Raw genomic sequence first — 27,755 nt, 5'->3', positions numbered from 1 at the left:
GTGCTTAATTTTAAGACCATCACCGCGTGCAAACACACACATGCACACATACTCATGCTTTCTGTTGGTGTATACTATATAGGCAAAGTTCTTTTTTAGAAACTTTTTGTTGACTTGGCCAGGCATAGTGGTGCACACATTTAATCTCAGCATTTAGGAGGGAGGACGATCTGGGTTTCTGCATAGTGGATACCCTATCTTTCCCCCCCCCCCAAATTTTTAATCTCTAAATGACAAAATATGATCAATAAACTTTTTGATGTTGATTTTTTTTTTTAAGATTTATTTATTATGTATACAACATTCCTTCCATGTATTTTTGCATGCCAGAAGAGGGCACCGATCTCATTATAGATGGCTGTGAGCCACCATGTGGTTGCTGGGAATTGAACTCAGGACCTCTGGAAGAGCAGTCAGTGCTCTTAACCTCTGAGCCATCTCTCCAGCCCCTGGTTGATGTTGATTTTTGAGAAGGGCTCAAACTATAGCCCAAGCTGGCCTGGAATTCATATATATCAGGAGAACTCAAATTCATTGACTATTCTTTGGCACACCAGCTTACTATATTTTGGGATTACAGATAAGACCTACCCACCACACCTGTTTAGGGTTTTGTAATGTTAGCAGTTAGCAGTACTGGCTTCTCTCCCAGAGGATTCAGGTTCAGTATTGTCTATGATGTGAGCCCAGGCGATCTGATACCCTCTAAATCTGGCACTGGGCACCCAGGTGATGCACAGGCAAACAAGTCTTTTCAAAAATTGCTGCATTTATTTGTGGGAGGAGGCAGTACATGCCATGTAGCACCATGAAGGCAAAGAGAGTGTGCAAGTTCTCTCCTCCCCCATGGGACTGGGCAATCAGACTTGGGTGTCTAGCTTATTCATTGAATGAACCACTGTGCCAACCACTTAATTGTTTTGAGATGTGGTCTCTACATATCCCTGACTAGTCTGGAAGTCATTAGGTAGACCATATTTTTCTTGAATTCACAATGATCTGCTTCCCAAGTGTACAACCTCTCACCATTTTTGAGAGCTATTATGTGCCAGGGGTTGGATATACATATTCAAAAGAAACTTACTCATCCATGTCTTGGGGTTCCTATTGTGTAGAGACACCATGACCATGTTTTGTTTCTGTTTTGTTTTTCTAGATGGTTTTTGTGTGTAATAGCCCTATTGTCTGTCTGTTGACTTAACTGACCTTAAACTCAATGATCCGCCTGACTTTGCCTCCTGAGTACTGGATTTAGGGCTGGCTTACAGTTTCTGATATATAGTCATGGCAGGGAGCATAAGGCATGCAGGCATGGAGTAATATGCCCAGATTGGTGGACAGCGGAAAGAGAATGCCATACTTGACCTGGTTTGATCACATGAGACCTCAAAGCCCATCCCCAGTGACATTCTTCCTCAAGCAACACCATGCCTACTCCAACAAAACAATGCCTCTTAGTGCCACTCCCTATGGGGCCATCTTTACTCATGCTGGGTGTGGAATGGTATCTGTAACCCCAGCTGTCAAGTAGAGGATCATGAGTTCAGGGCCAGCCTAGATTAGTTTCAAGCCAATTTAGGCCTCAAAAGTTGAAGCCTGTCTCCAAAAGGCCTATAAAAAATATTACCTCAGCCGGGCGGTGGTGGCGCACGCCTTTAATCCCAGCACTTGGGAGGCAGAGGCAGGTGGATCTCTGTGAGTTCGAGCCCAGCCTGGTCTACAAGAGCTAGTTCCAGGACAGGCTCCAAAACCACAGAGAAACCTGTCTCGAAAAAACTAAAAAATAAAAAAATAAAAAAAAATTAAAAAAAAATATTACCTCAAGGGCTGGAGAGATAGCTCAGCTGTTAAAGGCTAGGCTCATAACCAAAAATAAAAATATTACCTCAAGCTATTTGGCTTTCTGTTACTTTAACAAGATGGAAGAAATTCAGTTTATGCTTAGCATGGTGTCATGCACAATAATAGCACTTGAGATGTATAAGCAGGAAGATCGGGTGTTGCAAGGTTTTCCATGACTACGTGCCAAGTTTGAGACTTACTATAAAACTATCAAGGAACAACATTAAGTGAAGAAATGTTGATTTTGGGGCTGGAGAGATGGCTCAATGGTTAAGAGCATTGCCTGCTCTTCCAAAGGTCCAGAGTTCAGTTCCCAGCAACCACATGGTGGCTCACAACCATCTGTAAAGAGGTCTGGCGCCCTCTTCTGGCCTTCAGGCATACACACAGAATATTGTATACATAATAAATATTTAAAAGAAAGAAATGTTGATTTTGTTGAGCTTTTAAAGTAGACTATTGGAAGGTTGAACATGAAGGCTGGGAGGAAGTGGAACAAAACTGCCTACTGGAGACTAGAAAGCAAAGAAAGGAGAGGGAAGGACCCTTAGGTGTTTCCCATGGTTTATATATCAGAAAGGGACAAAGCCTTCATTGAACATGTAAGCTTTTAGGGTTGATTAGTATTGATTTAAGACACTGGGCCCGGTGGAAGAGGCAGGAGGATCTCTGATTTTTGAGGCCAGCCTAGTGTACATAGCAAGTTCCATGCTTGCCAGGGCTACACAGTAAAACCATGTCTTAAAAACAAGTTTCAAGCCAGGCAGTGGTGGTGCAAGCCTTTAATCCCAGCACTCAGGAGGCAGAGGTAGGTAGATCTGTGATTCTGGGCCAGCCAAGGCTATACAGAGAAACTCTGTCTCAAAAAAACAACTCTCATTTAAAAGTCTCCTTTAAAAGGGGTGGGAGGACTCCTTAAATAGGTGTATAGTGCTTGTCGATTTAGTCCTGAACTCTCTCCAACCCTTTACCCTATCCTCCACTCCATATACACTGTCTCCTAAATTCTCACCACATTGAACTTTAAAGAAATTACTTTTTTACATTTATAAATTTTATTTTATATGTATGAGTGTTTTGCCTGCATGTATGTCTTTGTACCACTTGCATGCAGTGCCTGAGGAGTTATAGATGGCTGTTTATTTATACGTGGTTGCTGGGAATTGAGTCTGGATTCTCTGAGTAAGCAGTTGAGTTGCCTGTCTACCCTGCGGTTTCTTGAAAATATACTGAATTTGCATTACACATTATAGCTGGGGCTCTTTTCTTTTTGACTTTATGAGGCTGGCTTCAAACTCTGTATGACCTTTGCATCTGTATCAGCTCTCTGCCTGGTATTCTGTGGTCTCTAACAATCTATGGCATGTGAGTTAATATCAAAATTAAGTTTGGGATAAAGTAGCCTGTGCAGTGGTGACATGCTGGAAGACAGGCAGGTGGAGTTCCAGGCCAGCCTGGTCTAGAGAGTGAATTCCAAGACAGCCAGAGCTACATAGAGAAAAGCTGCCTGGGGTGGTAGGGTCTTGTTTTTCTTCAAGCAAGGAAATTCAAACTACTTGGCACATAGTAGCCAACTGAATCAACTTGTGAACTTGTTACTTAGCAAACACTGCCCTGTGTGAAAACAAAAGCATGTCCATATATGTTTCTGCCATAACAGACTGACAACACTTTTTGGCTTTATGAATTATCAGTTTTTAAAAGTATGTTGGGGGCTGGAGAGATGGCTCAGCGGTTAAGAGCACCGGCTGCTCTTCCAGAGGTCCTGAGTTCAATTCCCAGCATCCACATGGTGGCTCACAACCATCTGTAGTGAGATCTGGTGCCCTCTTCTGGCATGCGGGCCTACATGGAGGCAGAATGTTGTATACATAATAAATAAATAAAATCTTTAAAAAAAAAAAAAGTATGTTGGGAGGAGGTGTGTTTAAATTCTTGAAGTGTGCATGTTAACCATGTATATGTCTTGTGCCTCAAGAAGTCAGAAAAGTGCTGTGAGACAATGTTCTTGTACGCTAAAAATTTTCACTCCTATAGATTTAATAAAACTGATTGGCCAATAGCCAGACATGAAGTATAGGCGAGGCAACCAGACTAGGAAAGTTCTGGGAAGAGGAAGTAAGATGAGAATGCCTTACCGAGAAAAGGTACCAAGCCACATGGCTGAACATAGATAAGAATTATGGGTTTATTTAAGAGCTAGATAGTAGTAATAAGCCTGGACAATAGACCAAACAGTTTATAATTAATATAAGCCTCTGTGTTTCTTTGGGACTGGTGAGACAAGAACTGACTGCTGTCTACAGAAAAGTGTATTGAATTCACTGGAACTAGAGTTAGAGCATGTGAGGTGTTGGGAAACAAGCATGGGTCCTCTGCAGGAACAGAGTGGCTTTACCAGATGACCGTTGTTCCAGCCCTTGTTTGTTCTGATGCAGGCTATTACTGTAGTCTTCAATGATCCAGATCTTACTCTGCACTTCAGACTCAAAATTCTCCTTAAACCTTCAAAGTACTGACATTACCTTACAGGCTTGAACAACCATGCCCAACAGGCTTTATATTTTTGAGAGTTTACTTTCTAAGCCCAGGCTAGCCCCCAACTCCTAGCAATCAGCTTGGTATGAGCTAGCATACCTGGCATTCTTTCTGTAATCTGTGTGTGTTCATGTGATTGTGAATGCACTATGTATTTGCATGAGCAAGGAAACAGGTCAGTGTGAAGGTTCTTCCTCAGTTAGTCTCCATCTCGTTGCTTTTTTGAAGTTCTTCCCACTTTGTTCCCCGTTTGTTCGTTTGTTTTTCACAGACAGGGTTTCATTGTAGCTTTGGAGCCTATCCTGGAGCTCTTGTAGACCAGGATAGCCTCAAACCCAAGAGATCCACCACCTGCCTCTGCCTCCTAAGTGCTGAGACTAAAGGTGTGCGCCATCACCGCCCAGCTTTGAGACATGGTCTGTCACAGGACCTGGAGAAGAGGAATTTGGCTAGAATATCTGGCCATCAAGCCCTAGTGATTCTTCCTTTACAGCCTCTCCAGGACGAGGTTCACAGGCAGACACTGCTTCATGTGGTGTTTGTTTCTAACATGAGTACTACCAAGGATCTTAACCTACTTTTTTTTGGGGGGGTTTGTTTTGGTTTTTTTGACACAGTGTGTTTCTGTTGTAGCCCTGGCTTTCCTGGAATTCAATCCGTAGACCAGGCTGGACTTGAATGCACAGAGATCCTCCTGCCTCTGCCTCCCAAGTGCTGGGGTTAAAGGCGTGCACCACCACCACATGATGTTTTAAGGAGCCCCTTCTTTGTTCCCGTCTGCTCAGCCTCGAAATAACCACATAGAAACTGTATTAATTAAATCGCTGTTTGGCCCATTAACTCTAGTTTCTTATTGGCTAACGCTTACATCTTAATTTAACCTATTTCTATTCATCTGTATATTGCCACGTGGCTGTGGCTTACTGGTTAAAGCTCCATCTGGCATGGCTTCTCTTGACTCCTCGTTCTTTCGCCCAGTTTAGTTTTCCCCACCTACCTCTATTTGCCCTGTGCAGGCTGAAGACAGTCCTTTATTAACCAATGGTATTCACAGCATACAGAGGGGAATCACACATCAACATCAGCCTGGCTTTAATTTTTTTGAAGTCCTCATTTTTAATGTGGCAAGCACTTCACTTTGCCAATGGAACCACCTCCCATATAATTTTTTCTGTGCTATAAACTTTAAGAGTATATATATTCTGTGTGTGTGTGTGTGTGTGTGTGTGTGTGTGTGTGTGTGTGTGTGAATCCCTAACAGAGGGCTTCACTTTTTTTTTTATTGAACAGCACAGAAAGCATCATCGGGGCAGGAATGAAGGATACTTTTACAGACATCTTTAACAGCCTTTAAGAAAGGATTGAATAACTGACTCCAGCTGTGAGTCAATTATCTGAAAAATGATGTTAGCCAGTGTGGTGGATATTCATTTTATAAAGTAGCTTCCAGTCTATTGCTGTTTTCAGCAAATGACTACCACAGTACACATGTATACATGAATTACTCATAGGACAGGGATAGGGAAGAGTAGATTTAAGATTAAAGCTATATCTTAGCTTAGGTTGGAAAAGTTGATTTTGTAGATAATCCGAGGCAAGTAAGGTTGTGAAAGGTAGGTTAAATAGGCTGAGTACAGTACAATAGCACTCCTAAATCTTACTTAAATGACCTCACAGTGTTTTATTAAGTACGATGTTGGGGACCAGCCTCAACAAAGTTACCTCTTGCCAGGATAGAGGCATGGGGATTTAGAAAATATTAGTAAAGAATAAGAAGACATGAATAGGGGCTGGAGAGATGACTCAGTGGTTAAGAGCATTGCCTGCTCTTCCAAAGGTCCTGAGTTCAATTCCCAGCAACCACATGGTGACTCACAACCATCTGTAATGGGGTCTGGTGCCCTCTTCTTGCCTGCAGGTGTAGAAGGAGCAGCGGGCAGACAGAATATTGTATACATAATAAATATTTTTTAAAAAAACACGAATAAAAATAATAAAACAAACATATGCATCTACCTGGCAAGAGGTAGTTTTGTCAAGGCTGGTGCCCAACATGGGACTGACCAGTGAACCCCGAAACACACAGGAGTGTGGCCAGGCATACAAGGGAGTATGTACCCCGCAAGAAAATTGCACCACAGGTGGAGAGGTAAATAGTGAGCACTTGGAAATAAATAGTAGATAGTAAAAAAAGGAAAGTGAAAGGCGGGCATAAAATTGGGAATAAAACTAAATATTTGTAGATATGGAACAAGTAAATAGTATTCAACTCTCTGTACAGTTGCTTGGGTGTATCTTGATAGCTAGAGGAGCTGAAATGGAGCAGAAACAAAGGAAACAAAACATTTTTAGAGTTTGTAAATATTATATTCCTACCCCCGTGCTAGCGTTTTATCCACCAACGCTGCGGGCTGCTCCAGGTCTTGGAGTGGCCAGAATAAGGCCTGGCCTTCCTGCAAGTAGCAGTGCTTTGGTCACCTTGCCACAGCCTCTATTGCTGCTGAGCAGGCGGAAAGAATGACCTAGCAATGGCCTAGGTTACCACTGAGATTGTGGCAGCCAGCTGAGTGACCCACACTGTGCAGTGCAGCCAGGAAAGGTAGAGACAAAGTAAAGGGCTGTACCTCGCTGGGCAGTGGTGGCGCATGCCTTTAATCCCAGCACTCAGGAGGCAGAGGCAGGCGGATCTCTGTGAGTTCGAGACCAGCCTGGTCTACAGTCAGCGTCCAGTTAGTTGCAATGCCTAGAAGTTCCATGAGCCAAAGAACCTATTATAGATAAATCTATGACTTACCAGATGAGGATTCAGGAATACTCCTAATTTTGTGATTACAAGATTTAAAAAAATTAAAAAAAAAAGATAATAATAATTGGTGTGGCTATACCCACCTAAGCTTGTGGTCTCACACAGCAGTCTCAGCCGCTATAATGGCAGGCACCTGAGAGCCTGTAAATTTGTCAGCCACCTCTAACAGATGGGACTGCTAGACATAAAAGCATGGTCTGTGCCGAGGCACAGCAGGCAATGAGGGACTAGTACCTCCTGGCTCCAGGTTCCCAGACAGGATGGCCAAGGGGCCATGGCTTGTGCTCCACCACATGACCCAGCTTCAAGCCCAGATCCTGGTTCCAAGCCTGATAGCCAAACTGCACAAAAGTAGCTTCAGGGAACTGAGCCCCAGATCCTGACAGGGGTCTGTAAAAGTGCCAATGTGCCAGTTAAGCCTGTCAGCTAGGCAGACCTACAAACTGGATTAGAAAGATAGTTTACAAACCCTTTTCTCTTTTTTTTAAATTTTTATTTTATGTGCAGCGGTGTTTTGCCTGCATGTAAGTCATTGTGCATTAGATCTCTAGAACTACAAGTACAGACAGTTGTGAGCTGCCCTGTGAGTGTTGGGAATTGAATCTAGGTCCTTTGGAAGAGCAGTCAGTGCTTTAACTACTTAGCCATCTCCCCAACCCTAGTTTACAAACTTTTAAGAGAACACACAAAGACTGAGACCTTTAATTTAAAATATCCCACGGGAGATCCTGAACCACTGAGTGAAATTCTTAAAGGGAGCAATGATCCATATTCCACAAGAAAGCTTATAGAAGCTGCCTGACAGGTACTCTCCCAGGCAACGTATGCTGTACAGAAACAGCAAGTACATTATGTTAATTATGATCAGCCTTGGCAAGCATGTATATTACCTACGAAACTTACTCCTACAGCAGTTTTATGGCATAACGGTTCACTTTTATGGCTACACCATCCCATTTCACCAGGTAAGGTATTAAACTCTTATTTTGAAGCAGTAGCTTGCCTAACACAGAAGAGCAGGGTAGAATCAAAGGGATATTTTGGCAAAGAACCAGCTATGATCAATGTTCCTTATACTAAGCAACAGATGATTGATTATTCCAAAATAGTGATTCTTGGGCAATTGTGTTTGCTCACTTTGAAGGCCAGATTGATAATCTTTTTTCAGCTGATCTGTTGCTGCAATTCATACAACTACATTTCTTTATTTTCCCTAAAGATGTAGCAAAAGATCCCTTAAAGGATGCTATGTTGGGCTGGAGAGATGGCTCAGTGGTTAAGAGCACTGGCTGCTCTTGCAGAGGTTCTGAGTTCAATTCCCAGCAACCATATGGTGGCTCACAACCATCTGTAATGAGATCTGGTGCCCTCTTCTGGTGTGCGGGCATACATGGAGGCAGAATGTATACATAAGAAATAAATCTTTAAAAAAAATGTTATGTTAATTTTTTATTTTTTTTAATTTTTGGGGGGTTTTTGTTTTGTTTTTCGAGACAGGGTTTCTTTGTAGTTTTGGAGCCTGTCCTGGAACTAGCTCTTGTAGACCAGGCTGGTCTCGAACTCAGAAAGATCTGCCTGCCTCTGCCTCCTGAGTGCTGGGATTAAAGGCATGAGCCAAAATATTTTTCTAAAATCTTCTTTTTTTTTGGTTTTTCGAGACAGGGTTTCTTTGTAGTTTTGGAGCCTGTCCTGGAACTAGCTCTGTAGACCAGGCTGGTCTCGAACTCACAGAGATCCGCCTGCCTCTGCCTCCCGAGTGCTGGGATTAAAGGCGTGCGCCACCACTGCCCGGCTCTAAAATCTTCTAAAGCCTCTTCTTTCCTCTAGAAATATTGAGAACATAAAGTAACTCCTGTGTTTGAATCATGACCTTCTCCCAGCAGAAACTACATTGTCAGTAAATGTACAAGGCAAACCTGTCACAGCTTGAGTCATGTCAGCTAATGGCATGAATGAAGTATGTGAAACCCACTGAGATGGGGTTAGGAAAGTCAGAGAAGTAACCAAAGGAGGAGGAAAGAGGAGGAGTGGATTGTGGATTGCCATTCAGTAGACCTGAATCTTCCAAAGTGTCTCATGAGAGACAATTGTTTCAAAAGAATATTTTCCCTACACCCTGGGGTCCATATGCAAGCCAGAGGTTATCAAACTATTGCTTGCAGACCAACTCTAACTCACCTACCATCAGTTTTTATCCAATCTGAGAGTAATGAGTGACTACTATGTATTCTTAATGGTCAGGAAGACAGATAGGTAACACATGCTTGTAAACCCAGTACTTGGGAGACAGAAGCAGGCAGACCTTTGAGGCCAACCTTATCTACACTGTGAGTTCCAGGACAATCAGGGCTACATAGACCCTGTCTCAAAGGGGAAGAAAAAGAAAACAAAAACAAAAAACCTAGGAATACAACTCAATGGTAGGGTATTTGCTTGGCATGTATGAAATGCTGTGTTCAATACCTAGTGCTAAAAAAATGTATTTCAAGCTGGTGATGTTTAGCACAGTGTTAGAATGTTTGCCTAGCATACACAAGATCCCTGATTCAAGCCAAGCAGCAGTGGTGCACACTTAATCCCAGCACTCTGGAGGCAGAGGCAGGCAGATCTCTGTGGAGCAATATTATACAGGCCACATATTTCTGCATTGTATGCGGCCAGGTGCTCAAATCACAGTCACAACTGAGGTGGTCACAATAGCACTTACAGACTGGCTGCCGCTTGGGTCAGGATATACTAATGTTGTTCTGTTCCCTTCTTTGCAATTATGGGGATTGCCTGGGAAGAGGTGTTAATCGAAGCTAGTGACAGAGCTGAGGACTTGACTTTGGTCCTGCTACTCCATACCCGGGAAACAGAATGCTAATGGACTTCCCCCCTCAGTTTACCTTTGGAGATAAAAGCTATTTGGAGAATAAATGCAGGTGATTTTCAGGATTTGAATGAACCCTGAGACTTCCTTCTGATATTGTTGTGTGAACTGTGTCTCAATTATTCCCATGCCTCCACGCCGGTCCAGAGAGTTAGTTTATGTTGGGGTTGGACCCCGACAGATCTCTGAGTTTGAGACCAGCCCGGTCTACATAGAGAGTTCCAGGTCAGAACTACACAGAGTTCCAGGACTACACTTATCTTCTGGAGCTGGAGTTACATGTAATTGTGAGCTGCTTGACACGGGTGCTGGGAAATGAACTTGGGACCTTTGTAAGAGCAGTATATGTTCTTAACTGCTGAGCCATCTCTTCAAGTCCCAAACCCCCCAAAAGGTAGTTTGAGGTCAGCCTGGTCTATAGAATGAGTTCCAGGACAGTCAAGGCCACACAGACAAACCCTGTGTGTGGGAGAGAATATTCTAAAAGTACAAGTCAAAGATATACTCACTTGATATTTGTCTGCTAATGGTAGAAAAGTCTTTGTTTTCCATAGTTAAGCCTATATAAGAACTGAAAACTTAACCTGGATATGGTAGCACATTCCTTTACTCAGGAGGCACAGGCAGGCAGATCTCTTGTGAGTTAAAAGCCAGCCTGGTCTGCAGAGTAAGTTCCAGGACAGCCAGAAATACACAGAGAAACCCTTTCTTGAGAAAACAAAACCCCAGAAAACTTTGTATGTTCAGTGAAGAACACTGCATTCTATTAGATGCAATAGTCTCAATCTGAAGTTGAAGTCATCAGCAGGGTTTGTTGACATCCCATGTGGGAAGGTACTGGCAGTGCAAGTTGTAGCGTGCTGTGTTAGGAACCAAGGCTGCAGAGTGTGCCATGCAGCATGAGCAAGATAAAGGGAGTCAAAGTAACATCCTCTTATGAACTGAATAGCCTTCTAATGTAACGAGGGCCTGCTTGTTGGGGTTTCTCTCCTGCCCAGTTCCCACAGCCATTTAGCCCCAAAGAATCACACAGAAGTCTACATTAGATATAAACTGATTGGCCCATTAGCTCAGGCTTCGTATTAGCTCTTATAACGTATACCAGCCCATTATTCTATGTTAGCCACAGGGTAGGTCACATCTTGCTTCTTCTGTGATCTGGGCAGGACTGCCCAGGAATGGGCTTCCTCCTTCCCTGAATTCTCCTGTTCTCCTTGCCCCACCTCTACTTCCTGCCTGGCTACTGACCAATCAGTGTTTATTTAAAACATAATTGACAGAATACAGAATTGTCCCACACCATTCTAGTCCTTATTTCCATTTCTTTTTTAGTTTTTTTACGGGCACTGGTGTTTGGCCTATTACAGCTGTGAGTCACCATGTGGGTGCTGATAATTGAACGAGTTCTCTACATCTCTCCAACCCTTATGTTTTTGCTTTTCAGACAGAGTATCACTGCCTGAGCTTTAATCCCTGCTGAGATTAATGTCATCTGGCCTTGTTTCTTGTAAATTTGTTTCATGTATGGGTGTTTTGCCTGCATGTAATGTCTATGCACAATGTACAAGCCTGGTGCCAATGGAGGCCAGGAGGACTCAGATCTCCTGGGACCAGTTAAACTGAACCCAGGTATTATGGAAGGGCAGTCAATGCTCCTAACCCCTGAGCCATCTCTGCAGCCCTGAAAAAGTTTCTTTACAAGGCCTGTCCTGTTTCTTCCAGCAAACATGTGCTCCATCCTAACAGCTGGTCTTTTCTCTGAGGGCCATGGTAGTAATGGTGGTGCCATGAACTGAACCCAGGACTCGTCCATGCTATATAGCCCTGGCTGTCCTGGGCTGGATATATAGACCAGACTGGCCTAGAACTCAGAGATCCACCTGCCTCTGCCCCTGACAAATGTTGGGATTAAAGGCATGGGCCATGACCCCCAACTCCTTTAAAGCTTCCTTAGCTGAGATTACATATCTGTGATACTGCCAGGCAATGGTAGTGCAGGTCTTTAATCCCAGTACTAGGGAGACAAAGGCAGGCAGATCTCTGAGTTCGAAGCCAGCCTGGTCTACAAAGAGAGGTCCAGAATAGGCTCTAAAGCTACACAGAGAAACCCTGTCTCAAAAACAAACAACAAACCAAACAAGCCTGTGCCACTATGCCAGACAGGTGGTAAGGTTCTTTTCCCTGACAGGTGGTAAGATTTCAGTTAGTCTGCCTGGCACTTGTGAAACAGGCAAAGAGGATCAAGACTACATGGTCAACATCACCTCAGAGTCTGGGCTCAGTGATACCAATAGCATTAAACAAAATACAAAAAGCCTGTAATACGAGCACAGCAGGGTTACCCTAAATTTGAAGTCAGCCTGTACTGCATAGTGAGTTTAGGGCAGCCTGAACTACTGAAAGACAAAATACAAAAGTTTTTATTTTCATCCCCTTCAACCATGTTGAGCCTAGCACCCCCATTTTGCAGATCTGAATACAGCTTTCATTTCACGACACATGTAGTACTTTATTTTGCTTGCCTTCAAGCTACCGCTCTTCCAAAATGTTTTACTTTCCTGAAACTTGGGCCGTGCCCTGAATAAGTGGTTCACTGGTCTACGTCTGCCTTAATCTGTCAATTTTTGACAAGCAAATACTGTTCTTGGTTACTAACATCGCTAGACCTTAACCCAGTGCACTATACAAGAATTTTAGAATAAATCCGCAGCCTCATCTAAACTCAGATGCAAAGAGAATGGCTAGAAACTTTTCCCTCTTTGCCTCACCAAGGTCGCCAAAGTCTCAAAGCAGGAGACAGGCCTGCCGCTAGAGGCAAATTCACAAAAGTAAAGGCTCTGCGTTCCCACTATCCCCAACAGGATTCTAACATTCAGGAAAAGGGCGAGATGTTCCAGGCTTTAACAACGAAGCCGTGTCCCCACCGGAACAGCCAAAGCTGTACGCCCAACACTCGGGAGGCTGAGGCAGTGGAATGCTGCGAGTTCGAGGCCAGCCTGGGCTAGTGTGGAAGCCCTTTTCTCAAACAAAAATGTCCACCAACACCTCTTTTCCGAGACCTGCTCCCTAGTCAAGGTCTCCCGCGGCCATCCGCCGCAGACTCCCACATCCCGCCGCCTCCCGAGGCGGCCCAGCTGTTTCCTAGGGAAAGCGTCCCGTGCGCGTGCTCGGGCGGTTGGCGGCCAACGGTTTACTAACGCGAGAGGGGAGCACGGGAAGATGGCAGGACCGAGGCCTGCGGCGGGCCTGCGGGCGGGGCGGGGCGGGAAGCGTCGCGAAGGAGCGGGGAGGCCCCGCCCTTTCCGTAGAGAGCTCTAGAAAGCCGCGCGGAGCCCGAAAACAAAGAGTGCGCAGGCGCGGCGGCCGGGCCCGGGCATTTTGCTGCGTCACCAGCCGCCGCCCGGCCTCACCACCCCTCGCACGCACGCACGCTCCTTTTCCGTCCTCGCGCCCCTCTTCCGACACTTTCCTCCTCTCCCGGCCTGAGGGAGCCGCTCTCCGCGCGGTGCATTCTGGGCATCGAGGTCGAGCCCGCCGTCGCCGCCGTCGCCTTAGGGGAGCGAGAAGAGGCCGCGACCGGGCAGAAGACGCCGGAGAGGAGTCGACTCGCCAGCCGCCGCCGCCAGAGAGGCCCGCCCACCCGTTCGCCTGGCCCCCTGCCCCGTTCACCATGTGAGTGCGCCATCCCGCCGAGGGCAGGTCGTCCCCGAGAGAGGCCGCGCGGGAGCTCCCGGCTGCCGGGAAACGGCCCCTGGGCCCTCCCCCACTCGCGGCCCTCGCCTTTCTCCCCTCGCTGGCGGCCGCCCTGCCGTGCGCTGGGAGGTCCTGCATCCCTGTTCCGGTTACCGTTGGCGGGCGGAGGACATATTTTTTTTCTCCAGATGTCCGCTCCCCCCACCGCCAGTTCGTCCCCCCGGATTCCTCGGGCCAGAAACCCCACATCTCCCCACCCCCCTGGACGGCCTGGCCGCCTCGGAACTCCGGGAACTTAGCCTTGGGCCTCAAACTCGTGTGCGAGCGCCTTGCCCAGCGGGCATCGGAGCCGCGGAGTCGCATGGCTGCTCCTCGGTGATGCCTGGCCCGGGCTCGGGGCTCCCGAGTTCTGTAAGCGCTGCCGATGGGGCACCACGCGGCCCTCCGCCCTCCGCGGCAGGCACTGCTAGGCAACTAGAGGGGCCATGCCGTCACCACAACGAAACTTCCCGTTCCCGTGTCGCTCTCGGGAGCTTTCCAGACTCCTTCCCAATCCAGTCAAATTCAGTCACTTGCTGAACATTGAGTAGTAGTTCTGCACGTGTCTAGTCACAAGAGACTTGGGGACTCGTTCTGTATTTCTCAATAAACTTGGGATGGCGTTTCATCACGCGTCCTCCACGGGAGGATGAAATAGGTGTGGAGAGACCACCTTACTGGCTTGAAGACCGGATTTGTCTAGCTGGAGGTGGTTACGGGTTCTCTTAACAGTCTTAGCTTTGGTGATTTTAACCTGGTAAGAATTTTTGACCCTGTTTTTTCCAGGCCTTTCCTTCTCAGGAAAACTTCTTCGGATGAGTTTGTTGCTGTGAGTGGGTGCTGTGCTGCACAGCCCTAAAAGTTCATTGCGGATAGTGATTGAAAAGAAACTAGATTAAACAATCATACAGGTGTAAGGACTTCCCTGAATACTGTGTGGCTAGAACTCTAAAGGGATGGAACACACCCTAGAGCTAGCTGGTGCCTGGGAACAGGCCCTAGAAGACATGTGCTGGAAAACATGGAAAGAAAGAGAAGGTTTAACTTCGTTTTTGCTTACGTTTATGCTTGTGTGAGTGCACCTGGAGGAGAAAGGAAAAGCTATGGGAATGTGTCTTCGTCGTGTCGGGGTAGAACTCAGGTGGTCAGGTGTGGCCGTGGGCGCCTTAACTTGTTGAGCCAGCTCACCCGCACCGGTATAAATTTTATTTTCGAGGCGTTACGGATCGAACTCTTATGTAAGGGGAGACTCTTATCACCTGAGCTGTATTCCAATGCCAATGTCTGGCTTTTTAAGACATTGATGTAAAACTTTTTTTTTTTTTGGTACTTAAATTACTAACCAGATTGGACATCTCTAAGGAGAAAATGAATTGCTAGGTAAAAACATAATCCAATTAAGAGATGAGCATAACCAAACAAAACACCTTTTTATCAGAAGTACCAGTTTAGGAGCTGGAGAGGTAGTTCAGTGGCTAATAGCTCTGGTTTCTCTTGCAGAGGACCCCAGTACCCACGTGGTGGCTCACAGCCATCCGTAACTCCAGTTTTAGGGATGTGGTCTACATACATGCAGGCAAACATTCATGGACATAAAGTCAAAATGGCTTGTTTGAAACATTTCTGTAGGTAATGAATGTAAATAGGTGAAAATTGCAGGTAGTGTATTCTACCCCTTCTCCAATTATAATGCTACTACCTCCAAAAAGAAGGCCTTTTTGTAGACCAGGCTGGCCTCGAACTCAACAGAAACCTGCCTGCCTCTGCATACCAAGTGCTGGGATTAAAGGCATGTGCTATTACCAACCAGCACAATTTTTTTTTTTAAAGATTTTTTGTTGGCCATGGACACAGGTGGCTTAGGTTACGTGCTTACTGTTCTTGCAAAAGATCTGGGTTTAGCTCCTATCACCCACGTGGCTCGTAATCTGTAATTCCAGCTTCAGGAGATCTAAAGCCCTTTTCTGATGGGTGGGTACCAGGCAAGCATGTGGCATATACATATACTTGAATGCAATCAAAATACTAGTACAGTGAGGTAAAAATAAAATTTTTTTAATTACATTTAAAATTATGTCTGTATGGGTTTGTAGATTCTAATGCAGGTTTTAGCAGAGAGCAGAGGTGTTAGATCTGAATAGAGGCTGTTGTGATCCAGCGAACCTGGGTGTGTAGGTGTTTTGCCTGTACATATGTCTATATACCACCTGCTTGCAGCACTTCCGAAGGTCAGAATAGAGAGAGTGTTGGGTTGCCTGGAACTAGATGGAGTTATAGATGGTCGTGAATCACTATATAGCTGTTATATAGATAGACCCCCTGGGTTCTCTGGAAGAGCATCCAGTGCTCTTAACCATTGAGGCATCTTTCCAACCTCTACTAACAATTGATTTTGCAACAAGTTCTCACTATGTAGCACTGGTTGTCCTGGAACTTGCAATGTAGACCAGGCTGGCTTCAGACTGACAGATCTGCCTGTCTCTGCCTCCCAAATGTTAGGTTTAAAGGCATGGTCCACCATGCCTGGCCCTATTAACTTAAAGAATTTTTGATTCGGTCCACTACATATGGAACTACCCTTGAATGCTTAATCTTCTGCCTCTACCTTCCAAGTGCTAGAATTAGAGGTGGTACATGCCATTAAGATCTGCAAAGTAAAGCTTCATGTATGCATATACCTCTTTATTTAGTTTACTACTAATTATTATTTGGTACTTTTTTCAAGGCAAGGTTTTTCTGTGTAACCGTGACTGTCCTGAACTCACTGTAGACCAAACTGGGTTCTACATATCTCTGCCTCCAAGTTCTGAAATTACGGTGTATGCAACTTCACCTGGCTACACACTTTTTTTTTTAAAGCTTGCACCATTGTGCACATTCTGAAGTAATTAGATCCTTCATGTTTAAATGCTCAGTGTATGGGGATAGATAGGCAGCTCGTTCTTGAAGAGTTGAGTCCTCTTTCAGAGGACCTGGGCTCAATTCTCAAGCTCTGTCCACATGGGGACTGACAACAGTTGGTAATTCTGGTTTCAGGGGATCCAGCATCCTCTTCAGACCTCTCTGAACGATCTGACCCCCAGTGCCAGACATATAAGCAAAATGTTCTTACATACATGTAAAATAAATATGAACAACTTCTTAGAAGATAAATGTTCAATACATACAATTTTATAACAGTTCTAAAGTAAAAATTGGGAAATTCCAACTAATGGTGTTGTCTGTTGATGTCTGCTGTAAATAGGTTTATTCTCTTGAGATAGTCTCATTGTGTAGTCTTGGCTGTTCTGGAACCTAGACCAGGCTGGCCTTGAACACCAGAGATCAGCCTTCCCTTGCCCCTCTGGTGCTGGGGTTAAAGTTACATACCTATTTATTTACTTATTAAATAAATGCTTATTTATATGCTTTGCAGAATTCCCAAAATAAAATCTTAAGCCTTCCAAACTTAAGAGTGAGCATAGGGTATGCTTCTTCCTTCAGTGTTGATTTTCTAACCACTGTAACCTGGCAACTGACTTCTTTTTTTCTGTTTTTTAATTGTTGAGTTAGACTTTAACTAGAAGGCATAGAAACAAAGTGACAATGCTGGATTGTAGGTTACTCATTGCTAATTTAATATTGGTCTGTTTAGGGGCTGGAGAGATGGCTCAGCAGTTAAGAGCACTGGCTGCTCTTCAGAGGTCCTGAGTTCAACTCTCAGCAACCACATGATAGATAGCTCACAACCATCTATAATGGGATCTGACGCTCTCTTCTGGCGTGCAGCTGTATATGCAGACATAGCACTCATACGTAAGAAAATAAATAATAAACAAAAGCTGAAATTGTGCCAGGCAGTGGTGGTGCACGCCTTTAATCCCAGCACTTGGGAGACAGAGGCAGGCGGATCTCAGTGAGTTCGAGGCCAGCCTGGTCTATAAGAGCTAGTTCCAGGACAGCTAGGGCTCTTCCACAGAGAAATCCTGTTTCTAAAAAGTAAAAGGGAAAAGGGGGGGGAGGTATGGTACAGTCAAATCGCCTCGAACTAACATGTATATTTAGCTTACTGATATCTTGTTTGGTTGGGTGGATGGGTATTTGTTTTCCCAGAAACAGGTTTTTTTTTAATATTTATTTATTATGTATGCAATATTCTGTCTGTGTGCATGTCTGCAGGCCAGAAGAGGGCACCAGACCTCTTTACAGATGGTTGTGAGCCACCATGTGGTTGCTGGGAATTGAACTCAGGACCTTTGGAAGAGCAGACAATGCTCTTAACCACTGAGCCATCTCTCCAGCCCCAGAAACAGGTTTTATTATGTAGACCAGATTGCCCTCAAACTCAACAGAGATGGCCTTGCCTCTGCCTCCTGAGTGGTGGGATTAAAGGCATATATCACTATAGTCAGCCAAAACTCCCCTCCCCCCTTTTTCTTGCCTAGACCTGCTACCTTCACCTCCTAAATGTTGGGATTACAGACATGTTCCACTGCCTGGCTTTCCATAGCAGAAATTTAGTGACTCGGTGCCTTATTAGAAACTGATACAGATAAAACAGTTTTGTATTCATTCTCTTGTGAATTTCTGATCCTTCTGCCTCCATTTGTAATACCAGCCGTGGAAAGGTAGGGGCTTTAAAAACACTGAAAAGGTGACTGGAAAGATGTTCAGCCAGTAAGTGTACTTGATGAACAGTCATGAAGACTTGGGTTCAAATGTCCATCACCTGGGCCAGGAGAGATGGCTCAGCAGCAGGAGCACTGACTGCTCTTCCAAAGGACCAGGGTTCAGTTCCTGGCACCCAAATGGCAATTCATAAAACTGTCTGTAACTGCAGTTCCAACGGATCTGACACCCTCACACAGACATACATACAGGCAGAACACCAGTATACATAAAATAAAAATCATTTAAAAATTTCCATTGCCCCCATAAAACGCTAGGTATTTGTGCTGTGTGGACAGGACAGGGGGGTTATTGGGGCTTGTTGGCCTCCTACTTTCAGGTTCAGTGAGACATGTCTCAAAGGAATAAGGTGTGGAAGTAGAGCAAGTGTGAGACAGACATATCTGGCTGTTGCATATCCCTATACATACATATGCATGCATATTTCAAACAAACATGCACAATTTTTGTGCAATTGTGGTGCCCATGTGTGTGCTGGTATGTATGGAGGCCTGAAGCTGAGGCTTGAGCAGAGTTCCTACATAGCCGTATACCTTACTCATTGAAGCATGGTTAATGGTGCAGAGAATGTAGACCAGGCTGTCCTGGAACTTGTAGTGATCCTCCTCCTGCTCAGACTGGAAAGTGCTATGTTTACAGTGTAAGCCACCATCTCTGGCCCAAGGAAGAGCTGGGATTTCCTCTCCTGATATATCTCTAGAACAGGTCCCAGTACTACCTTCCAGTAGTGTGCTTTGGCTATGGGACATGATTACATGAGATGCTTTTGATGGTAGGGTTGAGCTAGAGGTTTGCTATGAGTTTTGTTACTGTGTAGCACAACAACTGCAAATTCACCCAAGTGAGTTTTTTGCAAATTCACCCACGTCTTCTGTTAAACAGATTGAAACATATTGGAGTGGATGGTTAGTTAGCAGGTCTGGAAGGTGGGCCAGCATTTAAAAGAACTTCACTGGTTTGGGACAAAGTGGAGCACAATCTCAATCACAATGCTTAGGAGGCAGAGCCAGCAGTTAAGTTTTCTCTGAGTTGGAGACCACCGTGGCCTATGTAATTCCAGAACAGCCAGAGCTATGAAGAGAGGGAAAAACCAACCTAAACCAACTTAACTGCTCTTGCAGTTAAGGACTTAGATGGTTCCCAGCAACCACATGGAGGCTCACAACCTTCTAGTTCAAGGCAGGCAAAATATTCATACACATAAACCTTTAACTGCTTTTCTATACTTTCTGAAGTGTGTATATGTGTATATATATATATGTATATATATATACACATGTATATAGTGAGCGCTGTGTTTATTTCATAAAATATAGAAAAGCATGAGAAGCCAGTATATATCTATATAAAAAGTACCTTTGTATGTGTGAGTTCTTTGGTTTAGGTTATAGTTTGGTCAGAATGATCTTTTAACTGGTTAACACTGTCGCTTTGCCTTGAACAGATTCAGCCTCTCAGCTCACATAATACTTAAGAGAAATGTACTTTTCTGTTTCTGAGTAATTTCTGTATGAGGCTATTAACATGGCTACATGGTAGCACTTTGTGTGTTAGTTTGCCACATGTGTATGGGTTCCTGAGGAGGCCAGAAGAGTGTCAAGTCCTTTGGAATTACAGAATGTGCAAGGTGCTTTACATAGGTGCTGAGAACTGAACAGAGCTCATTCTGTTTGGTTTTGGTTTATTTTTTTGCTTTTATTAAGGTCTTCTTGAGCAAATATTCTTTAGTGCTAGGCCATTTCTCTGCCCCAGAACCCTGCTCCCCCCCCCACATACACACTTATTTTTTTTCCTCTTTTTTAAAATTTATTTATTATGTGTTCGGTGTTCTGCCTGCATGCCAGAAGAGGGCACCAGGTCTCATTACAGATGTGTCATGTGGTTGTTGGGGATTGAGCTCAGGACCTCTGGAGGAATGGTCTTAACCTCTAAGCCTCTCCATTCTATCTCCCACTTAATTTCAATAGAAATTCAGATATTAACAATAGTTTATCACATTTATGTGTAGAGAGACTTGATTTGTAAAGAGAGGTTTGGGGCCAACTGCAGAGACCTTAACCTTAAAAAGTTGTTTCTGATTGTTTATTTTCTAAGAAATCGTTCTATTAGAGATTCTCTTTCATTTGATGACCACCTGTGTCTTTCATCCTCATCTCCCCTTACAAAGGCACCAGTCATATTGGTGTTAGGATTGCACTTTTGCTCCATATGGGAAAGTCTCGTTCTGAGGCACTGACGAGTCAGACTTGAACATGAAAAATTGAACAGAAAACAGTTGTTACTTAATGTAAATCTAAGAAAGTGGGTTAACCCGCCAATGTTTCCCTGGTTTTTGTTGTTGTTGTTGTTTTTTTCCCCAAAGCAGGGTTTCTCTGTGTAACAGCCCTAACTGCCGTGGCCTGGAACTCGCTCTGTAACCAGGCTGGCCTTGAACTCATCTGCCTCTCCTGGGTGCTGGGATTAAAGGCACGTCACCGTTACTGTCGGCTTGTTTTTTGTTGTTGTTGGTTTGGGTTTTTTGTTTGTTTGTTTGTTTGTTTGGTTTTTTTAGTGTGCATTGGTGTGAAGGTGTTGGATCTCCTGGAACTGGATTTACAGACAGTTGTGAGCTGCTATATGGGTGCTGGGAATTGAACCAGAGACCCCTGGAAGATCAGCCAGTGCTTTTTTTTTTTTTTTTAAGATTTTATTTATTCTTATGTATACAACATTCTGCCTCCGTGTATGCCCACATGCCAGAAGAGGGCACCAGATCTTATTACAGATGGTTGTGAACCACCATGTGGTTGCTGGGAATTGAACTCAGGACATCTGGAAGGGCAGCCAGTGCTCTTAACCACTGAGTCATCTCTCCAGCCCCTCCCATGTCTTTTTTTTTTTAAATATTTATTATGTATACAATATTCTGTCTGTGTGTATGTCTGCAGGCCAGAAGAGGGCACCAGACCTCATTCCAGATGGTTGTGAGCCACCATGTAGTTGCCGGGAATTGAACTCAGGGCCTTTGGGAAAGCAGGCAATGCTCTTAACCACTGAGCCATCTCTCCAGCCCCCCTCCCATGTCTTAAATAATGAATGAGCCAAAGAAAAACAGCATGGTTAGGCACGGTGACACATACCTTTAATACACCTGCCTCTGCCTTCCAAGTGCTGGGATTAAGGCACGCTCTGCCACCACCACCAGGCAAGTAATTAGAATTTTGTTCAGCTGCCACTTGTGTGCATTGGTAAGGAATCACTCATGAATTAGCTTTAGTGAGTGGGTATCAAACCCAAAGCATCAACTTCTAGGCAAGAAGCAGGTCGTTTTTATTTTAAAATAAGGTAAAATACTACACTAGATCCTCACGTACCTCTTATTTGGTATTACTCAGGGTTCTCTAGTGGAAAAAGAACCAATTCAGTTAGTGTATAACAGACGGGGATTTATTGGCTTCCCTTACATAATGCTATGTCACTAAATAGTCCCAACAATGGCTGACTTATTTCTCCAGAATCTGTAGTTCTTTTAGTCACTTCCAGTCTGGTGCTGAAAGCCTGGAGGAATCTCAGAGAGCTGCTGCTGGCCTTCCGTCATGCACTTTGGGAGCCTGAAGCGGTGGCAACAACAGGGCAGGTGAACTTGCCATTGGAATGTGCAACCCACAGTTATTTAGGATGTGTCTTCTCCCTTCAAGTAATTTGGTCAAGAAAATCACAAGAATGTCTTTTAGTGGATTTAGAATCCAAGTTCACAACCAAGATTATTTGGGTAGGGTCTGTTTTTTATCTGTCACTTCTTTGTCCCCAATGGATTTCATTTCCAATTTAAAGATTGTTTAATAAACATAGCCTAACCGGTGAGTATTAATGTCTGAACAGGATGACACTACTAATGATACAGGAAAGAACATTGGAGGTTATTGAAAGTTGCTGTGACAGGCATAAACTCGAGAGTGTCCTGCAGAAAAGCCTCTCAGAGGTGTCCTGGTCTAGTTGCTTGAGGATACACAAAGTTGTTTACCAAAAGGAACAGTTTTCTAAAGTTAAGCAAGGGACAACTGGGTAATAGTGGTGAGCTGTAGCAATTAGTCTTCACTGGACAGGCAAGTTTATTGTGATTTTTATTATTGATGGATGTCCTTATAATATGTATATGTCTTGGAGCCCTAGTTTCCATCTTTATGTGAATTCTGGGACTTGAAGTCAGGCTGCTAGTTGTGCCAAATACTTTTACTTGATTGCAAATCCATCTCACCAGTAGCACAGTTTATTTTTTGGTTGGTTAGCTGATTGTTTGGGGGACATGGGAGCAGGTGCTGTATAGCTCTAACTGCCTTGGAACACTCTGTAGATCGGGCATGGCAAACAGCACCACAATTTCTTTCTTTCTTTCTTTCTTTCTTTCTTTCTTTCTTTCTTTCTTTCTTTCTTTCTTTCTTTTTTTAGGTTTTTTGAGATAGGGTTTCTCTGGCTTTGGAGCCTGTCCTGGAACTAGCTCTTGTAGACCAGGCTGGTCTCGAACTCACAGAGATCCGTCTGCTTCCCAAGTGCTGGGATTAAAAGGCGTACATCACCATCACCCGGCAAACAGCACAATTTCTAAGACTGGATTTCTCCAAAGGAAAAAAGCACTGCATACAAAAATGAATTCATCTTACTTAAAATACTTACAGTGCTTGAGTTTAAGCCTAGGGGTTTGCCCATGCTAGGCAAATGCTCTCTAACACTGAACTGTACTATAACCAATGCCATTTCGGGGGACAGTAGTTGAGATGCGGTCCTACTCCAAAACTTCGATTTACCTGGACTTCAATAGTTTTCCTACATCTGCTTGTCAAGTGCTGGGACTATAGACATAAACCACCACACTCAGCTACTTTTGATTAAATTTTTCTTTATTGCTAAAATTTTCTAGTGTATTCTTAGCAACAGGGTGGCCTCTAAGATCTACCCTGTTGAGGGCAGCAGATTTTGTAGACTTCTTTTGCCCTTCTGAATAAAGTACTTTGGCCACCAAAGCCCCGTTTTCCCCCATATTGTAGAAGAAATTGGGCCAGGTGGTGGTGGTGCACACCTTTAATCCCAAAATTGGGGAGGCAGAGACAGGAAGATCTCTGTAAATTCAAGGCAGGCCTGGTCTACAGAATGAATTCCAGGCTGACTCCATAGCTACTGAGAAACCCTATCTCTCTTTGAAAAAAAAAAAAAGAATTCTGGGCCATGGTTAGTGGCATGTGCCTTTAATCACAGCAGAGGCAAGTAGATCTCAATGAGTTCAAGGCTAGTTTGGCCTACATAGACCCTGTCTCAAAAAAACAGAAAAGGAAAGAAAAAAATTATAATTGAGGACTGGAGCAATGTTCTACTGTTCTTAGAAGGCCCAGGGTTTTGGTTTTCAGCATCCTTATCTGGTGGTTTACAACTAGTAAATCCAGCTTTTCTGACCTCTATGAGTACTTGTACGCAGGTGCACAAACTGCCACAGTGGTGGTAACTTATACCTTTAATCCCAACACTTGGGAGGCAGAGCCAGGTGGATCTCCAAATTTGAGGCCAGCCTGATCTACATAGTGAGTTCCAGGACAGCCAGGGATACAAAGAGAAAGTCTTTCTCAGAAAACAAAACAAAAATGAAATCTTTCAAACTGAATGTAAATGGTGTAATTTTGTATTCAGGAGGCTAAGGCAACTCTGTCAGTGCAGGGCAACATGAACTTAAAGCAAGACACTGTCATAAAACAAAAACTCCAAGGGGAGAGGATATAGTTGATAGATTAGTACATCTGTCAATATGTACTAAAGAGATAGTTTTATTTTGGCTAGCTTATTGTCATTTCAACTGGGGAAGCTAATGTGCCATTTTCTTTTTTAACATGTGTTAATCACTGTGTACACATGTATCACTGCACATGAGTACAAGACAGCTTGCAGTTCTAAGACCACATGGGTCCCAGGGAGCCCTTCAGATGGTAGAACTCAGTTCATATGAGTGCTTTGCCTACTCATCTTGGATCCTTTGGAGCTGAGGTTACAGGTGGTCATGAGCTGCCCTGTAGGTGCTGGAAATTGAATTTAGGTCTTCTATAAGACTAGCCAGTACCCTTAGCCACTGAGCCATCTCTCTAGCCCTTGTTCTGTAAGACAACAGCTTGATATATATGCCTCCTGAGTTCTATGACAACATACCTTGACACCTCTATATTTTTCAATTATTTTGTTCCAGGATTTGGTACATCAAACCTAGACCCTGCAAATGTTAGGCAAAATTATGCCACTGGCTACATCCCTATTATTTCTAAATTTCTAATGTTGAAATTCCAGGATTGTAAAATACTATGTGCTTCTGAAAGTGGCTTAGTTTTCTTTATAATTTAAATCATGCATCTTAGTTTCAGTGGTACTGGTTTAAAGGATTGACAGGGTTTTAAATGTTAGATTTTGGCTTTTAAAATCCCTATTAAGGGGCTGGAGAGATGGCTCAGAGGTTAAGAGCATTGCCTGCTCTTCCGAAGGTCCTGAGTTCAAGTCCCAGCAACCACATGGTGGCTCACAACCATCTGTAATGAGGTCTGGTGCCCTCTTCTGGCCTGTAGGCATCACACAGACAGAACATTGTATACATAATAAATAAATATTTTAAAAAAATCCCTATTAATGCTGGGCAGTGGTGGTGCACACCTTTAATTCTAGCAATGAGAAGGCAGAAGCAAGAGAATCAATGAGTTCAAGGCCAGCTTGGTCTACAGAGCTAGTTCCAGGACAGTCAGAGCTGTTACACAGAGAAACCCTGTCTTCAAAAACAGCCCCCCCCCCAAAAAAAAAAAAAGCCCTGTTAACAGTGCTGAACGTACATCTGTGGAGAAAACGCAGTTTGCTTGTTAAGGGCTATTTTCTGTCCTATAATGATGCTAGAAAGATGAATGGTGTTGTGTGGGTGGGCAGTGGAAGATGAGATAGATGTCCAAGGCTAATGTGATCTATGTGAAATCCTGCCTTTTTCCCCTATCTCCCAAAATAAAATCCCTATTATGAAAGTTTTTGTCCTTCTGAAATTACCTTGTGGGAGTCCTTGAAATGTGGAGTAAATATAAAGTAAAAGTTTAAAAATGTGATAGAGAAATACATTACTGTGTTAAATGTGAAGTTATTTTAAGTACTGAACTCCTGTTTGACTGTATCTTTTTTTTTTATATTTGTAGGCAGCCTGCTTCTGCAAAGTGGTACGATCGAAGGGACTACGTATTCATTGAATTTTGTGTTGAAGACAGTAAAGATGTTAATGTAAATTTTGAAAAATCCAAACTTACTTTCAGGTAATTTGCTTGTTTGTCTCAGGGTAGCAACTTAGGAAGTAAGGGTTTATTGGGCTATGCATACCCTGTTCACCATCAAAAGAAGTCAGGGTAGGAACATGATGGAGGCAGGAGATGAAGCCAAGGCCATGGAGGGGTGCTGCTTACTGACTTGATGCCTATGGCTTGCTTAACCTGCTTTCTTATAGAACCCAGACCACCAGCACAAGAATGGAAGCACCCACAATGAGCTGGATCCTCTCCAATCAATCACTAATGAGAAAATGCCTTACAAACTGCCTATAGTGCACTCTTATGGAAGCATTTTCTTAGGTTGGCTTCTCTCAGATGACTCTAGCATGTGTCAAGTTGACATAAACTAGCCAGCACACCTTTTATATTAGTGTTACTCAAAGCTTATTTCAGATAAAACTGAGTGACTTAATCTTGTTTTTCTTGCTGATCTATTGTTTAATGATGCTTATTTGAATCTCTCTCTCTTTTAGTTGTCTTGGAGGAAGTGATAATTTTAAGCATTTAAATGAAATTGATCTTTTTCACTGTATTGATCCAAATGTAAGTATTAATGCTTTATTCAGATTTAAATTATGAGGAAATGCTGACAGTAAATATTAAGTTTAATTAATATAACAATTTATAGAGATTGCTATATTTTATAGCCTCCATTCCTGCATGTTTTTATTCTGTCACTGGACAGATGACAGCACCTTTGAAGCCTGTCTTTAGATCTGAAACCTTAGTAGCTGAGAGCCCAAGGAAAGAACCAGGAGGCAGAGGCAGGCAGATCTCTAGTTCTAGAGTTCTAGGCCAGCTTGGTCTACAGAGCTAGTTCCAGGACAGCCAGAGCTGTTACACAGAGAAACTGCTTACTGGCTGACTTCCCGTGACTTGCTCAGTCTGCTTGTGCCTATAAGGTGAATTTTCCGAAAGCTGAGATAGGATGGCTTTTCCTACATAGAAACACTCGGGTGTGCTGATTAAGGAGGGTCTTGAATTCAGGACAGCAGTCTGCACAGTAATGGCCAGATTATGGAAGAGACAGCTAGCTCTGTGATAGAGTATTCCCTGGTACATTTCAAGGTCTTAGGTTTGATCTCTAACAATATAAAAAGGTTAAAAAGAAATCTGGAAAGGGAGCAGTAGAAAGGGATAGGTTATTTACCATGATAATAGAGATATAAACTGGTGTGATGATGCTCTTGTTTTAGGACTCCAAGCATAAAAGAACGGACAGATCAATTTTATGTTGCTTGCGGAAAGGAGAATCTGGCCAATCATGGCCTAGGTTAACAAAGGAGAGGGCAAAGGTGAGTTGTCATTTTCTGTGCTTGAGAAATAAAAAAGTATATTTTTATAATTTGATTTTGTTGTTTTGTTTTATGAGAGAGTTTCCCTGTGTATAATTGCTGGTGTTCTATACTTGGCTTTCTAACCAAATGACATAAGTTCCTAGTTTTATATTCAAGAGATATAGACTTATGCATCAGATATAGTAACACATTTGAGGCTAAGACAGAAATACTGTGAAATTCAAACTAGCTTCCCTAGATGTCTTTGTTAGGGTTACTTGTTGTTGCTGTGATAAAACACCATAGGAACCAATTTAGAGAGAGGGTTTATTTGGTTTATACTCCCACGTCCATAGTCCATCACTGAAGGAAGCCAGGATAGGAACCTGAATGCTGGAGCTGATAGAAAGGCCCTGGAGGGGTGCTGCTTACTGGTTGACTTCCCGTGACTTGCTCAGTCTGCTTTTTTGGCTTTTTTTCGAGACAAGGTTTCTTTGTGTAACAGTCCTAACTGTTCTGGAACTAGCTCTGTAGATCAGACTGGCTTCAAATTCACAGAGGTCCACTTGCCTTTGCCTCCCAAGTACTGGGTGGGATTAAAGGTGAGCACCACCATGGCCTAAGCCAGTCTGCTTTCTTACAGAACCCAGGACCAGAAGCCCTGGAATTACCCTACCAACAGTGGACCATGCCCATCAGTCGCTAATTAAAAT

General features: G+C 43.6%; 1 protein-coding gene across 1 annotated transcript in view; it reads left to right on the top strand.

Annotated features, from left to right (window-relative positions):
• Positions 1-6,433: 6,433 nt before the first annotated feature.
• Positions 6,434-27,755, top strand: part of Ptges3 (prostaglandin E synthase 3) — a 29,625-nt gene continuing 8,303 nt past the window's right edge. Inside the window, exons 1-5 of the mRNA XM_050128142.1 lie at positions 6,434-6,529; positions 13,204-13,730; positions 25,640-25,753; positions 26,239-26,308; positions 26,962-27,060. Coding sequence (XP_049984099.1) covers positions 6,434-6,529; positions 13,204-13,730; positions 25,640-25,753; positions 26,239-26,308; positions 26,962-27,060 — 906 coding nt within the window. The remainder of the gene's footprint in view (positions 6,530-13,203; positions 13,731-25,639; positions 25,754-26,238; positions 26,309-26,961; positions 27,061-27,755) is intronic.

Source organism: Alexandromys fortis, unplaced genomic scaffold (assembly GCF_014885135.2).
Source record: "Alexandromys fortis isolate MF-2015 unplaced genomic scaffold, M_Fortis_MF-2015_v1.1 scaffold_263, whole genome shotgun sequence".
Lineage (NCBI taxonomy): Eukaryota > Metazoa > Chordata > Mammalia > Rodentia > Cricetidae > Alexandromys > Alexandromys fortis.
Note: the sequence above shows the minus strand (reverse complement) of the source record. Positions and strands in the feature narration are given on the sequence as shown.